Source organism: Panthera leo, chromosome A3 (assembly GCF_018350215.1).
Source record: "Panthera leo isolate Ple1 chromosome A3, P.leo_Ple1_pat1.1, whole genome shotgun sequence".
NCBI lineage: Eukaryota > Metazoa > Chordata > Mammalia > Carnivora > Felidae > Panthera > Panthera leo.
Genome location: NC_056681.1, coordinates 86,379,373 through 86,395,990, shown reverse-complemented (window position 1 = coordinate 86,395,990; position 16,618 = coordinate 86,379,373). Strand labels below are relative to the sequence as shown.

The window sequence follows — 16,618 nt, the reverse complement described above, 5'->3', positions numbered from 1 at the left end:
GCTGCCAAAGTTTGCCAGTCTCTGACTTTGTGCCCATGGTTCCTGATGGGAGAGGGAGGTGAATGTCTCTAGTCTTCCCCCATCTGGGTGTTCTTTCTGCCTGGGGAAAGGACTGCTTAGACATGTTCCCCCAGAAGGAGCTGGCACATGGTGGTTTTTAATCTGCAGCAAGTGAGGAGAGATTGACGTTAAAAAACAAACCCCGGGTCCCCACTGAAATCAATGTTGACAACTGATGCAGACTGCCCTTTTCTCTTATAAAATCTTTGCTGTGCTCTTTGCCATCTGTTACAGAGCTGTGAAAATTTTTGTTCCTCCTGCAACTTTTGACAAAGTTGTCCTCAGTGTGAATATTCGATACATGGGTGTTTGTTGGCCTCTTGGTTGTCACTCCCTGTGGGAGCTCACATACACTGCAGACTGTGCACCCAAATTCTTCCCGAACAGAGGACTCTCTCCTGCCTGGTCCACTGGAGAGGCCCCCTGGCCTTTCCCTGTGTCTTTTCCCTCCCCTGCCCTGATAGTGGAGGTGTGCCTTCGTGGTTCACTGTTGCAGGGAGGGGATGGTGGCAGAGGAGAGTGTAGACTGAGATGAGGGCCAGGAACTGGCACACCAGCATTTTAGCCCTGGCCCTGCCGCTAAGTGGCAAAACTAAAGCCACCTAGGCTTTTCTCTATGCCTCAATTTTCTAGCCGGTCAAGTGCAGATTGTAATACATGCCCTGCTTACTTCACAAGGCTCCCAAAGATCAAAGCAGGGTTCTCTAGTTCAGTCCTAGCCCAGAAATAGAGTTCCTTCACTGCACAGGGTTTAAGAGATTTCTTTTTAAAGTTTGTTGCCCGGATTTAAAAATCAGGAGATTTCAGAGAAAACTCTAGCTTTTCTTGGAAGTAAAAAAAACTTGGCAACCCTCAGCCCACATTCCTCCATGGCAATTATCGGCTGGATTTGAGGAGTGGCTGCCTGTGAGCTGGGGCATGCACTTTCTGGTTTGTGCAGTCCCCATGCTTCTTCATCATCTTTATGACAGTGAGTCTGTGTGCCTGGACTCCGTCTATACATTTTGCTATACCTGGACTGTTTCCCTCCTTTGCATGATCTCCTGGCCCCTATTGGCGTTTGGATTTATGCCCTTGATCTCCAGAAGATATTCCAGATTTAGAACTTTACGATAAATTAGGTATCATACAAATACAAAGGATTTGGTGTTGGGGGCGGGGGGGGGGGGGAGATGGAACCTTTAATATTCATCACATATCTTTGCTGTGCTTGGTGCTCTGTTTATCATGTAATCCTCCCCTAAAGTATAAGGTGGATATCAGCTACCCTCGGCAGATGTGAGGACAGGGCTTCATGGAGATTGTGGCCTGTTTGAGCCTAACCCGTTGGACTGTAAAGGAATACTATGTGATCTCAATGTAAGCGGGGGTGGGGGGTGGGGGTGTGGGGGGTGTGGGGGAGGGATGTAGTGGCACAGCCCCCGCCCCAGAACTGCCTGTACTTATTTCTATCTGCAGTAGTCATGTAGGCAAGGGCCCGTTGTAGGACTAGTAGTGGTGTGGTCCTTTTTTCTTTATAAAATACTTTTATATAGAACTATAGAACATTCTTTTATAAAAAACTACTTTTCTCCTTCTCCTTTAAAGCAGGAGCCCCCCGCTTTTTTCCCCAGTGTCTTTTTCAGAATTAAACAGATAAAAGGAAGCTGTGTGGAGCATCCCACCCTTAAATGGAATATTTTTTTTTCCTCCTGGGGCCACTGGAAGTACCTCCTGTGTCCTAAGGCTCTGAGGAACTGTTTAAAAACCACTTATTTAGTCTTAATTTCTGCCATTGAGAAAACAGGCCAAAGAGATCCAGCAACTTGTCTAGTATTGCCCTTTCTTTTATAGCTCCTGGATAAATTCCACTTTAACTGGGTTCTCTGTCTGATTCTTTAGACCAGCTTCTGAAGGTTGTTGTATGCTTATTTTCTCTTCCTCATGTCATTTGGAGAGAAATTGCATTAAGTCAACAGCATTCATTGGGTTAAATCTTATTTTAGAAGAGAAACAAGAGTTTGTGGGGCGAAAAACTGGAAGACAGGAGCAGAATATGGATCCGGATGAGGTTTTTCTCAGTACCCTCTGGTTCCTTTGGTTTGTGTCTCCTTTCATCTCAGACAAGTAGAAGGCATTTCTAAAAGTGTAGATGGGACTTATGTTACGAAATGAAGTTTCCTTCCCCTGTAGGAAATAAGCAGGTAGCAGATTTTTAGTGGCTAGAATCTGTGCCCGATATTAAAATATCCACCCAAACCTCTTTGGCAGCAAATCCAGAAACCCTGTCTCAGCACCATTCCGGGCTTCTTTTGCATCTCAGTCCTGGGTCTAATCATGCTCATTGTCTGCCCAGCTGGTCCCCATCTGTGCGCACACCGCTATGGAGATTGTCGCTTTGGTGTTTTTCTTCTCTTCCCTGTCACCTTACTGCCCCATCCCTTACTTTTCTTTGCTAAGTGGAAGCCACTGGTGTCTTGATTCATTCAGAGCAGCCCCTGGGGCCTGGTGCTATCTAGCATGATTCAGTATTTGAGACGAAGCCAGGAGAGATACTGCACTTAGTTCCTCAAAAGCCCCGTTGCTGATGTCAAATATCATGCTTAGGCTCCTGACGACATTCTGCTTAAAAAGGGTCAGCCATGGTAATGATATTGAGGACCATGATCTCTTGTTGATATCAGAGTTGAGTTTTTAGAGATTATATAATTCCCCTTCTGTATACAAGTCTCACTTGTCTGCCTCTCGCAGAAGAGAATTAGGCACTTCTCTCATCTTTGCTTGAGAGATAGAAGTCCAAGTTACCGCAGTAGTTTCATCAGTAATTCTGTGATCCTGTCCTTATTAATAGCCTTTTAGCAGGAAAGTGTTAGAAAGCAGCTAATCCTAGGAGTTTAAATGTTGAAGGATCTATAGGGATATGCACATTAAAACCATGATGAAATATCATTACACACTCACTAGAATGGCTAAAAGAAAACAATATTAACAATTGTATTAACCATACTAAGTGTTGATGAGGGTGTGGAACAACCAGAACTCTCATGTGTGGCTGTTGGGAATGCAAAATGGTATAACTATTGTGGAGAACTATTTAGTAGTTTCTTATAAAGCTGAATATGCACTTACCATATATCCCAGCAAATTCCATTCCTACTTATTTACCTAAGAGAAATAAACACTCATATCTACAAAAAAATGGACGTCTATATGAACACTTTATTTGTAATAGTCCCAAACTGGAAACAATTCAAATGTTCTTCAACAGGTGAATGGATAAACTAACTATGGAATATTTATATAATGGAATACTAGTCTGCAATTAAAAAAAGCCAACAACCCAGCTACTGATACATGTAACAATGAGGATGAATATCAGAAATATTATACAGAAGAAGCCAGACACAAGGATACATACTGTATGATTGCATTTATTCACACAGAATCCCAAGCAGGCTGCAGGCTCTGAGCTGTCAGCACAGAGCTTGACACGGGGCTCGAACTCATGGACTGCAAGATCATGACCTGAGCCAGTCGGATGCTTAACTGACTGACCCACCCAGGCACCTGAAATGCCTTTTAAAAAAAAGTTTACTTATTTATTTTGAGAGAAAGAGAGGGAGAGTTAGAGGGAGGGTCAGAGAGAGAGAATCCCAAGTGGGTTCCACACTGTCAGTGCAGAGCCTGATGCAGGATTCAAACCCATGAACCATGAGATCATGACCTGAGCCAAAATGCCAAAATCAAGAGCCAGACGCTTAACTGACTGAGCCACCCAGGCGCCCCTATTTTGAAATGCCTTTGAAAAAGTATAAAGTCAAATACAAATGCTGGGTGGAGGCAAATTCCAAAAACTCCACTTCAGGGAAGAGGGTCAAGAACTGTGACAACCAGTGTATGAGCTTATATATGTGTATATATTTTTTCACTTTGTGTATCACTGGCTGTGGCACTTCATCCCCTGGCCTTCAGTAAGATGAGGTGTTAGATTAGATCAGAGTAAGAAACTGTAGGCTCAGAGACTCAGCCTTTCAGATGTGTTTCCTTTAGCCTCTGCAGTGTTGGCCTGTCCAGTGTTAATTTAAAATGCGATTGTTGCCAGTGTTTACATCTAGATATTTCACATAAAATTTTGGGTTTCCAGCTTATCTTTAGATACTAGCACATCTGACAAAGCTGGGTCCATATTCCCATGGCACCCATTATCTGGAGTTGTGGAGTGCCTATTCCTTTACGTGAACCACTGCTTTATTTCCTGTGGTCTCGCCTGCTGTCTGTAACCTTTTCTATTCTCTGTAGTAACAAGGAGAGGAAAATGAATTAAGTTTTGACTGTGCCCACTATGTGTTAGGCACTATTCTAGGGCATAAGGGTACAGAGGGGAACTAAAGAGACAAAGTCTCTACTTTCATAGTGAGTGTTAAGTACCCATCCATATCATTAAAAATTAGGGGGATAAAGTTAGACCCAAGAGTGCTATGTATTTGAGGCAAAGTGGGAGAAAGCATGTTTCTTTGCAGAAATAAAAAAGTGTTCCCACATATTTAAGAGGCTAAAGTGTGTCTGTGTCAAAATTATTATGCCTATCTGGAGTTGTGGAGTGGCTATTCCTTTACGTGAACCATTGCTTTTTACTTGCTTACCTCACATAATGGAATGAATCCTTTTTCCCTTTGTGGTTCAGTAAATTCATGAATTTTTCCCCAAAAGGGATTCCAGGGAAATCATAGGGAATATCTTAGCTTTTCAAAAAAAAAAATTTAATGCTTTTATTTATTTTAGAGAGAGACAGAGACAGATGCAAATGGGGGAGGGACAGAGAAAGAGAGGGAAACACAGAATCCAAGGCAGGCTCCAGGCTCTGAGCTGTCAGCACAGTGCCCAAAGTGGGGCCGGAACTCACGAACTGCGAGATCATGACCTGAGCCGAAGTCAGACGTTTACCCCACTGAGCCACCCAGATGCCCCTATCTTAGCGTCTCAAAAAAACATGCAGGTAGGCAGAAGGACTGGCCCAGGTTCCAGTGGGCAGACTGGCACAGGCTCTAGTGAATATTAGCTTTTCTACCTCTGTCCAAACTATGCCCAGCTCAGCTTTAGATTTTTCCATTTAATCCAGATCTCGGGATGCAACTCAATCTGAAATAAGCCTCTCTATTTACAGTCTTATAATTGCCTTCTTCTCTAGCAGCCTGAACTCTGTTTAGGTGTGGCCGAGAATCTTCATACCCTGATCTGTCTGGTGGACATGAGCCTGTGCCAGAGAAGTATCTCGAGTGGTACTATATGCCCTCTTCTTTCTAACTGGGTTATTTACATCTCCAGTTGGTCAGTTACACATTGATAGTGACCAATATCTTTAAACTGACAAATCCTATCAGACTTTGAATTTTGTCTCATGATCAGGGACCTGTGACTTAAATGCGTCCCATCTGCACATAAGCCCTTTTATGGGCATAGATGCTAAACAGTGTGGTTCCATCTGTGTTAGGGATAACGCAGGTTCATTGCTTTGCCTTTAGATCTGTGATGGTCATAGGCTTTGAGAGTCTCGGCTGGCCCTTCTCAACCCATTGTGCCTGCCTGGATTGTGTGGTAGGCATCTGACTCATTTCTTGAGTGCAGGCTGGAAAGGTCATCTTACTACCTGGTAAAGAAAACTGCACTGCTCCCATCTGCTGGCAGGTATCTTAGGTCGCTGTATCATCAGCCTGCTGAAAGGGCTGCCCTGTCCTTTAGTGGTTCTGTGCATTCCACTGTAGGAAATAGTCATTCCCAACTTGTGCTCTGCAGCCCGATCATATGTCTCCTTATTATCTAAATGGGGTGTGACACAGGTTTTCTCTAAGGTAAGTAAAGTGGGAAGAACATGTTGTGGACAGCCAACAGAGTGACACCATTCCAGGTTGTACATAATTAGCCATGAGACTCCTAAGCCTCATTCCATTCCTCTACTCATAAAGCAAAATGCTTGGATTTAATGCTCTCTAAGAGCATATTGGTACAAAGTCTGTAGTTCTGTGATTCTTTAATCAAATTCAAATACCTATAAAATGAATACTCACTTGAACTGTTTACAAAATAATTATGAATACACATAGAAACTTTATAATTAACACTTCTGATTGATAATAAGACACATCATGAATTTAACAGCTTTTTGGGGAAAAGAAGATTAAATACTACTGCACTAAATGTACATACTTATTACAAGAAAAATTCTGATATCCTAAAAATTAAAATGTAAAAAATATGCATCTTAACATTGAGACTTTGTGTGTATGTGTGTGTGTTACAAGACCTCTGCTAGCCAATATGTGGTAGGGGTTTAAACATATTTTTATTTTATTTTATTTTATTTAAAAAAATTTTTTTAACGTTTATTCATTATTGAGAGACAGAGAGACACAGAGCGTGAGCAGGGGAGGGGTAGAGAGAGAGGGAGACACAGAATCTGAAGCAGGATCCAGGCCCCGAGCTGTCAGCACAGAGACCGATGCGGGGCTCGAACTCACGAATGGTGAGATCATGACCTGAGCCAAAGTCGGTCGCCCACCCGACAGAGCCACCCAGGCGCCCTTAAACGTATTTTTAAAGTAAATTTCTAGAATTAAAATTGACAGTTGAACAGTGCAAGTAGACTTTAAAGTATTATAAGAAAATGGAAAATGTTACTGAGATACAAGATTCAAGATGACAGTGGAAAAAAGACTTCATGGCAAATTTTAGTGTTTATCTGAATACTGAAGAAGGACAGTGTGGCAAGAGATACACAAACATGCAATGGCTGCTAAATCATTATCAAAATGCACACTTGGAACATTTGAGTCCATTAACATTTTTTTAAACAGAATTCTGTGTGTATTGTATGAAAACATACAACAGTGTTCTATGATTAAGGCTCTCTGGTTACAAGGAGCAGAAAAACCTATCCAAGCAGACTTGAAAAAGAGTAAACATTGTGAAGAGACACGAGGCAATGCTATGGACATCAGCAGACAGTTGCTGAAGTGCCACTGGGCCTCAGAGGTTGCAGAGAGATTAAACAGGGCCGAAGTCTCTGTCTCGGGCGTGAAGTCTCTAGAATCACTACTTTGCTCTCTATCAATTTTGCATGTGGCTGCTAGCCTTAGCACTATGCCACAGCCTCAGCTCAAGTTCCCACACTAGGGACTTCCCTCTGTGTTCACCTTCATCCAATTAGTCATCACCTATATGCAAATAATAGCCTAGCAAAATAATTTTTTTTTTTTTTTTTTTTTTTTTTTTTTTTTTTTTGCTCCCCAGGGTCATTGCACAGGATAGTTCAAGCTAAATTATGATGGTGTATGAGCAAGTAGATGGGCAAAGTGCCCAGTATAACTGCTGCTTATACTGCCTTCACTGCTTATACTGCTTATGAAGCCTTCAGCTTTGACAGCTTTCCTGCACCTTATCTATCTATAACCCCTGTTAACGATGGTACTGAACACCTCATACAGCATTTGGGGGATGAGATTGAAGTAAGGAGTTGTAAGAATTTGTGAAACGCTAAAATATAACCAATCCAGAGCATTTAAGAATTTCTGTTAGAGTTACATAAAACTTTTTAATGAATTTTGGACTGTCTTTAAGAGAAAGGTTAGTGTGAACATTAAAACATCTGCCCTGTAATCGAGTTATACTTTCCTGGTGTCTGCTGTGTCGAGGAACCTTTCATACCTATATTTTGTGTCTTCTCAACAGCCTGTGAAGTAGGAAAGGCAGGAAGAATCCTCAGGGTCGATTGTTAGCTCTCAGGAGGGATTAGAAGGAAGGAAGAAAAAGCTTCTTGAAATTGACAACTATTATTATAACAATTATTAAAATAACTTCCAGGCCTCTCTGGTTAAGTGCTGGACTTAACAATTTTTTTTTTTAAGTTTTTGGTTGAATCTAATCTCTTTGGGCCTCTGTTTTCTCTAGCTAATAATCGTCTACAAGGGAAAAATAATACCCAGCCTCATAGGATTGTAAATAAGAATTAAATAAGAGCTCGAAGTGCCTAGGACAGTGATTGGAATGTAGTTCTTTTTTCTTTTATCTGTTTATTTGTAGGTACTTTGGAAGATAATTACTGTTCTTCCTTCTTCCTGATATAGGTGTTCAGGAACAATTTTTCTGACTCTTGCCACCCAATCCCATGGTAATATCTCTGAGTCCCTTGAATGTAAGAGTGCCTTCTAGCCCAGGCAAGCCCTAGGTCTAGCTGATGATGGCATCAGTACCATTAACAGTAACAGCAGAAAGCTATAGCCACTGTGGTTATTTGACTTTTTGAACATCACTCAAAAGAGCTTGTATGTGTGTTTCCTTCACAGGTGGATTTGCTATCGTGTTTCTGGTGAGGACAAGCAATGGAATGAAATGTGCCTTGAAACGCATGTTTGTCAACAATGAGCATGATCTCCAGGTGTGCAAGAGAGAAATCCAGATAATGGTAAGGCTGCCCATCAGACTTGGGACTTCTTGTTTAAAATGTGCCCTCTGATAAGAAAGGCGTGTGTGTGTGTGTGTGTGTGTGTGTGTGTGTGTGTGTGTGTGTGTGTCTCGGGGCAGTGGGTCTTGTTCCCTTCCCTGAGATGGCAGAGGAGCCTCACACAAAATGAGAATGAAGAGTCATGGGGTGCAACATGCTTCTCCCATCTTGGTCACCCTTAGCTGGAGGGTTGAAGAGAAAGGAGCATATTGAGAGAACTGACCAATTTTTTAGGTCAGAGGAAGAAGTTTGGGCACTGGGAAACATTTCTTTCATAAATTCATTCCCAGAATTAAGTATGGGGTTTAATCCAGAAACCCCAGCTCTCCAGTGAGCCTCGTCTGCTAGTCTTGTCTTCTGTCAGTTCCCAAACCTGGTCTTCGTCCATCTTGAGCTTTTCAGCATTCCTTGAACATATCCTTCTACACTTTTATATTTTATACATGTAGTTCTTTCCTCCTGGAATGGTTTTCTCCTTTTTTGGACTAGAAACCTCTTATTCACACATACTCTATGATCCCATATATAAAAGTCCAAGAACAGGCAAAAGTGATCTATGATAACAGATCAGAAAGTGGTCATCTGAGTGTGGGAAATGGACTAGAAAGGGGCATGTGGGAATTTTCTGGGCCATGGAAATGTTCTATATCTTGTTTTGGGTAGTGGTTACCCAGGACCATATAAGTGTCAGAACTCAGCTGAACACCTTAAGATCTGTGCATTTTATTATATGTTAATTATACCTCATATCTTAAAAACTTCATTTTCACAATTCATATTCATATGATGTTTAAAGAAAGTACATTTCTGTTAGAGATATGTGCTGAAATATTTATGGATGAAATAAGATGATGTCTTGAAGTTAATGAGTGGATATAGAAGAGAAACAAAACTGGCAAAGGGTTACTGATCGAAGCAGATCACTGGGTATGTGGGAGTTTCTCACTTTCACTTCTGTTTGACGTTATACATAAAAAATTTAAATAGTCTTTTATTCCATTTTGCTTCCACAAAATACTTTTGTTTTCACCAAAGCAAAATTTTGTTTATATTGCCTATGCGTAATCTTATAAGTAATTTTGCCATCAGAAAGTAACTCATTTTAAATCAGGAGCTTTACATTCCAGCAGACTGTGTGACATAATATAGTTGATCCTTGAACAATATGGGGGTGGGGGTGCTGACCCCTGAACCGTTGAAAATCCACATATTAACTTTTGATCACCCGAAGCTTAACAACTAATAGCCTGTTGTTGACTGCAAGTCTTAACATAAACAGTCAATTAACTCATATTTTGTATGTTATATGTATTATATACTGTATTCTTACAATAAAGTAAGCTAGAGAAAAGAAAATGTTATTAAGAAAATCATAAGGACGATACATTTACGCACTGTACTGTATTTAAGGGGAAGAAATCCATGTCTGGATTTGCACAGTCTGAACTCATGTTGTTCAAGTGTTAACTGTACTTAGTGGGCTTTGGATGAAATGAATGTATGAATAATGGTAATATCAGGTGCATATATTCACCTAGAGGTGATGATTTCTCTATGCCCTGGAGTTTAATGCTTTTATAAAGAGAAGAAAGGGGTCCAAAAAAATGGGTGGAGGTGCCATTGTAGGAATTTCATCAGGCTTTCCTTGGCCCTGTCCATCCCTTGTGGGGTTGACCTTTCAGGGGCTACTTAAGAGTAACTAGCTGTACTGTAGTTGGGCTACTGAAAAAGACCTCAGGATTTTACAGAGTCTGGTACTATTTTAGATTTCAAAAAGCTGAAACCATTTGAGAAGAAACCATTTGCTGATGGAAGTGTTGCTGTCATGATTGCGAAACAAAAAACCCCAAGGCCCCAAGTACATACTCAGGGCCACATGGACCTGTCCACAGGCACCAGTGAGCGCCCACTTCCCTACCCCACGACTCCAAATGACTAGCTTCACTGCATCTCCCTTCAGCAGCATTAGGTTTTCTGGCTGCTTCTCTTTGCCCCTCCTCCCCCTTGTCCCTGCCTTGCTAAGCTCTCACACACTCCGTTTCCTGTCTTTGCTTCTGCTATTTCCTTTGCCTAGAGTGCCCTTCTCATTCATTTTCTAGTGTTATGAAAGTAATCCTATTCTTTAACTTTCTCCTACTCATTCAGAAACATGTTTGAGAGCTGGCTTTGTGCTAGGCAGGCTTTGGAATAGAGGAACTAAGAAGACACAGGCCCCTTAGAGCTCACAAATATGTATGTTCAAATTCTGGCTCAGCCATATAATAGTTGTGAAAGATTCTGTTTTGAGTTGTTTTTGGTTTATATTTTTTTCAAGACTTAAATACTCAAATAGACGAACTAAGCTTATTACTAAAAACTTCAAGCAATTCCCTGAGGGGCCCTCCTCTGTCATTTCAAGGTTCCAGGGGCAACCCCTTTTTGTTGATTTATTTGATATGTTTCTGAATAACATGCTGATATTGCCAGCTCCTGATTTTTTTTTCTCCCTTTTAGGTATTATATGGTATGGAATGTAAATATTTAGCTTTTTCATCCCCTATATACCCTTTTCCCCAGATACCTTGCAGTCATTCTCATTTTCCATTCTGCTACAACAGCAGTTAAATTTTGGCAGTGTGTTAGTTACAGTAGTATGAGTTTTTACATGTAAGAAAACACTATTCTTGCAGAATCTTCTTGTGGACTAGGATTACTATCCCTTTTCTATATAACTCTCTTTCCATTGGAATTAACGATCTTTTTCAATTTTTTTGTCTGTCTTCTCTGTGTACTTTTCAGCAGTTTAACTCCAAACTCTCTCTAGGTTGTCGAAATCATTTTTTTTTAATACTTTTAAATGCATTTATGTGCTCTGCCCATTTTATCTTCTTGAAGAAATCTGTCTTCTAACTCCATGAAATCTGAATTGGTTGCTCTCTAGGCCTGAGTTACAGTCTTGTCTTGGAATGTCTTAGTCATTCCCTTTGCCTCACTTTTTTGTTAGATTTCCTGACTCGTTTTTTGTTTTACTTCCTCATTGTGGTGGAGCTTATCCTGTGGTAGCTTCCTTATGCATGGTAGGTAAAGTTTTGAGACCTTCGAGGTCTAGAAGTGTCTTTATTTTATGCTCACACATGTGAAATCTTATTTAAAAAAAATATATATTTTTTACGTTTATTTATTTTTGATAGAGAGAGACAGAGCACAAGTGGGGGAGGGGCAGAGAGAGAAGGAGACAAAGAATTGGAAGCAGGCTCTAGGCTCCGAGCTGTCAGCACAGAGCCCGACGCGGGGCTCGAACCCACAAACTGCGAGATCATGACCTGAGCCGAAGTCGGACGCCCAACTGACTGAGCCACCCCAGGCATCCCATGTGAAATCTTATTTAAAAAAAAAAAAAAATTCTGGCTTAGAAATCATTTCATTTAGATATTTCTTGGAAGCATTACTGTACCATATTTTAGCTTTCATTGTTGTACATAGGAAGTCTTGAGTCATTCTAATATTTGGCCCTTTGGGTGTGACCCTAGAAATTTTTCCCTAGAAATTTATCAATTTCCCTTTTGTTTACAGTGTTCTGAAATATCTTGATGACATACCTTGCTGTATACACTTTTTATTTATTAATAAATGGTGTTCCCATGTAATCCAGAGACTCCCATCCTTGCACTGTGAGGAATTTTAGTTTGTCTCATTTGGTGATTTCCTTTTCTGTCTTCCTTTTGCCTGAAATTGCTGTTATTCAGATGTTGGTTCTTGCTGAATTGATTTTCTAATTTTCTTATTTTCTCCCTTTTATTTTTCATTTCTTTGTTTTCTTTTTTCCCCCCTCTACATTCTGGTTATTTCCTCAGCTTTACAGCCATGCCGTTGAATTTATTTATCAGGCTTTAAAATGTTTAAGACCTTTGTGTTTGTTTTTGTTTTGTTTTATGTTTAATTTTGATGAAGTGCAGTTTATCATTTCTCCTTTTTGTGGAACATGTTTTTGGTGTCATTTCTAAGAACTCTGCCTACACCTTGCTTCTGAAGATTTTTGTCCTGTTTTTTTCCTAAAAGTTTTATAGTTTTACATTTTACATTTAAGTCTGTGATTCATTTTGAATAAATTTTTATGGCAGGTATGAGACTTAGGTTGAGGTTCATTTTTTTTGCCTATGGGTCTCCATTTGCTCTAGCACCCTTTGTTGAAAGGCTATCTTTACGGGGCGCCTGGGTGGCTCAGTCGGTTAAGCGTCCGACTTCAGCTCAGGTCACGATCTCGCGGTCCGCGAGTTCGAGCCTCGCGTCGGGCTCTGGGCTGATGGCTCAGAGCCTGGAGCCTGCTTCCGATTCTGTGTCTCCCTCTCTCTCTGCCCCTCCCCCGTTCATGCTGTGTCTCTCTCTGTCTCAAAAATAAATAAACGTTAAAAAAAAGTTTTTTTAAAAAAGAAAGGCTATCTTTCCTCCATTGAATATGTTTGTCAGAACTCAGTTGGGCGTATTTGTGAGGGTCCATCTCCAGACCCTTCTTTATGCTGTTCCATTAATCTATATGTCTGTCCCTCCACCAGTACCACACAACCTTCATTACTGTAGCTTTATAATAAGTCTTGAAATCAGACTGATTCCACCTACTTCTTTTTTTTCTTCCTAAAATTGTTTTACCTATTCTAGTTCTTTTGCCTTTTCATATAAATTTTAGAATAATCTTTATCTACAGAATATCTGGCAAGTTTTTGATAGGAAATCCATTAAACCTTTTTATGAACTTGGGGAGAATTGACATCTTTTCTGTGTAGTTTTCCAATAAATGAACATGGTGCATCTCTCCACTTATTTGCATCTTTGATTTTTTTTTCATCAGTGTTATGTAGGATTTGTACATGTTCTTAGATTTATACATAGGTTTTCTTTGTTTTGTTTTGAGTGATTATAAATGGTATTGGATTTTTCATTTTGGTGTCCCTGTGTTTGTTACTAGTATGTAGAAAACCAATTGATCATTCTGTGTTTATCTTATATCCTTTAACCTTGCTGAACTTGTTTACTCCTTCTTGAATTTTTTTCTAGATTACTTAGGATTTTCTATATAGACCATTGTGTCATCTGCAAAGAGAGGCAGTTTTATTTCTTCCTTTCTAATCTGCATCCTTTTAATTTCCTTTTCTAGCCTTAATTGCATTGGCTAGAATTTGCAGTACTATGCTGAGTAACAATGGTGAGTGGACATCCTTGTCTTCTTCCCAAGTCTTAGGAGGAAAGAAGACTTTCACCATTAAGCATATGGTTAGCTGTAGTTTTTAAAATTTTTTCTTTATTTTATTTTTTTATTTTTAAAGTTTATTTATTTTGAGAGAGTTAGAGACAGCATGAGTGGGGGAGAGGCAGAGAGAGAGAGAGGGAGAATCCCAAGCAGGCTCCATACTGCCAGCACAGAGCCCGATGGGGGACTTGAACTCACAAAACTGCAAGATCATGACCTGAGCTGAAACTAAGAGTCGGACACTTAACCAACTGAGCCATTCAGACATGCCTAAAATTTTTTCTTTAATATTTATTTATTTTAAGAGAGAGAGAGAGAGAGAGAGAGAGCGCCTGGGGGAAGGGCAGAGAGAGAGGGACAAAAAGAGCATCCCAAGCAGGCTCCAAGCTGTCAGCACAGAGCCTGATGCAAGGATCAAACCCATGAACCATAAGATCATGGCCTGACCTGAAATCATGACCTCAACCAACTGAGCCACTCAGGTGCCCCTGTAGTTTTTAAAAATACATTAAAAAAAATAAATTTGAGGAAGTTTCCCTCTATTCCTATTTTTCTAAGAGGTTTTTTTTTTTTTTTTTTTTTTTTTTTTTACCATGAATGGGAGTTGAAATTTGTTAAATATTTTTTCTGCATTGATTGATATGCTCATGATTTTTCTTATTTAGCTTTAATATAGGGCATTGTATTGACTGATTTTCAAATATTGAATCAGCCTTACATCCCTGCAATAATCCCCGCTTGGTCATGGCCTATAATTATTTTTATTATGTTTTTGAATTCTATTTGTGAATATTTTGGTTAGGATTTTTACATCTATAATCATGAGGGATAGTGGCATGCAGATTTTTGGTTTTATTCAGCTTTTTATGGTTTTGGTATTAGGGTAATTCTGGATTTATAACATGAGTTAGGAAGTGTACCCTTCTCTTCTGTTTTGTGGAAGAGAGATTTTGTAGAATTGGTGTTTATTCTTCCTTAAGCATTTGTTGGAATTCTCCAGTGAAACCATCTGGGCCTGGGGATTTCTTTTTTGGGAGTTATTAAGTTACGAATTCAGTTTCCTTAATAGTTATAAGGCTATTCACAAATGTCCATCAACTAATGAATGGATAAAGAAGATGCGGTATATATATGCAATGGAATACTACTCAGCGATGAAAAAAAAAAATAAAATTTTGCCATTTGCAACAATGTGGATGGAACTGGAGGGTACTATGCTAAATGAAATAAACCAGTCAGAGAAAGACAGATATCATATGTTTTCACTCATATGTGTAATTTGAGAAACCTGACAGAGGGCCATAGGGGAAGGGAAGGAAAAATAAGTTATATACAGAGAGGGAGGCAAACCATAAGTGACTCTTAAATACAGAGAATAAACTGATGGTTGATGGGGGTTGGGGGTTACGGGGGGTGGGGAAAAATGGGTGATGGGCACTGAGGAGGGCAGTTGTTGGGATAAGCACTGGGTGTTGTATATAAGTGAAGAATCATAGGAATCTACTCCTGAAGCCAAGAGCACCCTGTATGTTAGCTAACTTGACAATAAATTATAAAAACAAAAATAAAAACAAAAAAAAACAGTTATGGGGCTATTCAGATTATCCATTTTATATTGGGTAAATTGTGATAGCTTGTATTTTTGAGGAATTGGTCCATTTCATTTAAGTCAAATGTATGCATGTAGAGTTAGTTGTTAGTGATATTCTTGTATTATCTGTGGATGTGTGCCACGTCTATGGCAATATCCCCTGATTCATTCCTGTTATTGATAACTTATATCTTGTATTTCTTTTTTTATTGGTATTGCTAGAGATTTGCCAGTTGATGTTTTCAAAGGACCATCTCTTTGTTTTATTGATTTCTCTATTTTTTCATTTTTTACTTCATTGATTTTTATTCTTATATTTATTATTTCTCTCTTTTTGCTCTGGGTTGATTTATCTATTTATTTATTTATTTAATGTTTATTTAGTTTTGAGAGAGAAAGAGAGAGAGCGTAAGTGAGGGTGGGGCAGAGAGAGAGGGAGGCACAGATCTGAAGCAGGCACCAGGCTCTGAGCTGTCAGTGCAGAGTTGAACACTGGGCTTGAGCTCATGAACCACGAGATCATGACCTGAGCCAAAGTCGGATGCTTAACCAGCTGAGCCACCCAGGTGCCCTAGGTTTATTTTGTTCTTCTTTTCCTAGATACTTGAGGTGGGAGTTGACACATTGACATATCATTATCACCTAGAGTCTATAGTTTATATTAAGGTTTACTCTTGGTATTGTACATTGAGTTTGGAATTGTATTAGGGGTTTGACAAATGTATAGCATGTGTCTACCATTATAGTATCATATGGGACAGTTTCACTGCTCCAGACATCCCCTGTGCTCTGCCTGTTTATTCCACCAAATCTCCCAACACCCGATAACCATTTTTATTTTATTGCCCTATTAGTTTTGCCTTTTTCAGAACATCGTATAGTTGGAATTATTCATTGTGTAACCTTAACAGATTGGCTTCTTTCACTTAATACGCATTTTAGGTTCTTCCGTGTCTTTTCATGGTTTGATAGCTCATTTCTTTGTAGAGCAGAATGATATTCCATTGTATGGATATTTCACAGTTCATCCATTGGTCTGTTGAAGAACATCTTGGTTGCTTCCAAGTGTTAGCAATTGTGAATAAAGCTGTCATAAACATCTGTGTGCAGATTTTGTGTGGGTATAAATTTTCAACTCATTTGGATATATTTCATAGATTATCAACTAAGGAATTATTATTTCAATTTTGAAGATCTTTCTGTTTGTAAGCCAATATTTAAATTTTATTTTATTTTAATTTTACTCTGACTTTTTTTTTTTTTTAAT

General features: G+C 39.5%; 1 protein-coding gene across 20 annotated transcripts in view; it reads left to right on the top strand.

Moving 5' to 3' along the window:
• Positions 1-16,618, top strand: part of AAK1 (AP2 associated kinase 1) — a 167,894-nt gene that overhangs the window by 69,791 nt on the left and 81,485 nt on the right. For all 20 annotated transcript variants that reach the window (XM_042932545.1, XM_042932543.1, XM_042932544.1 and 17 more), the window contains one exon: positions 8,379-8,497. In XM_042932545.1, coding sequence (XP_042788479.1) covers positions 8,379-8,497 — 119 coding nt within the window. The remainder of the gene's footprint in view (positions 1-8,378; positions 8,498-16,618) is intronic.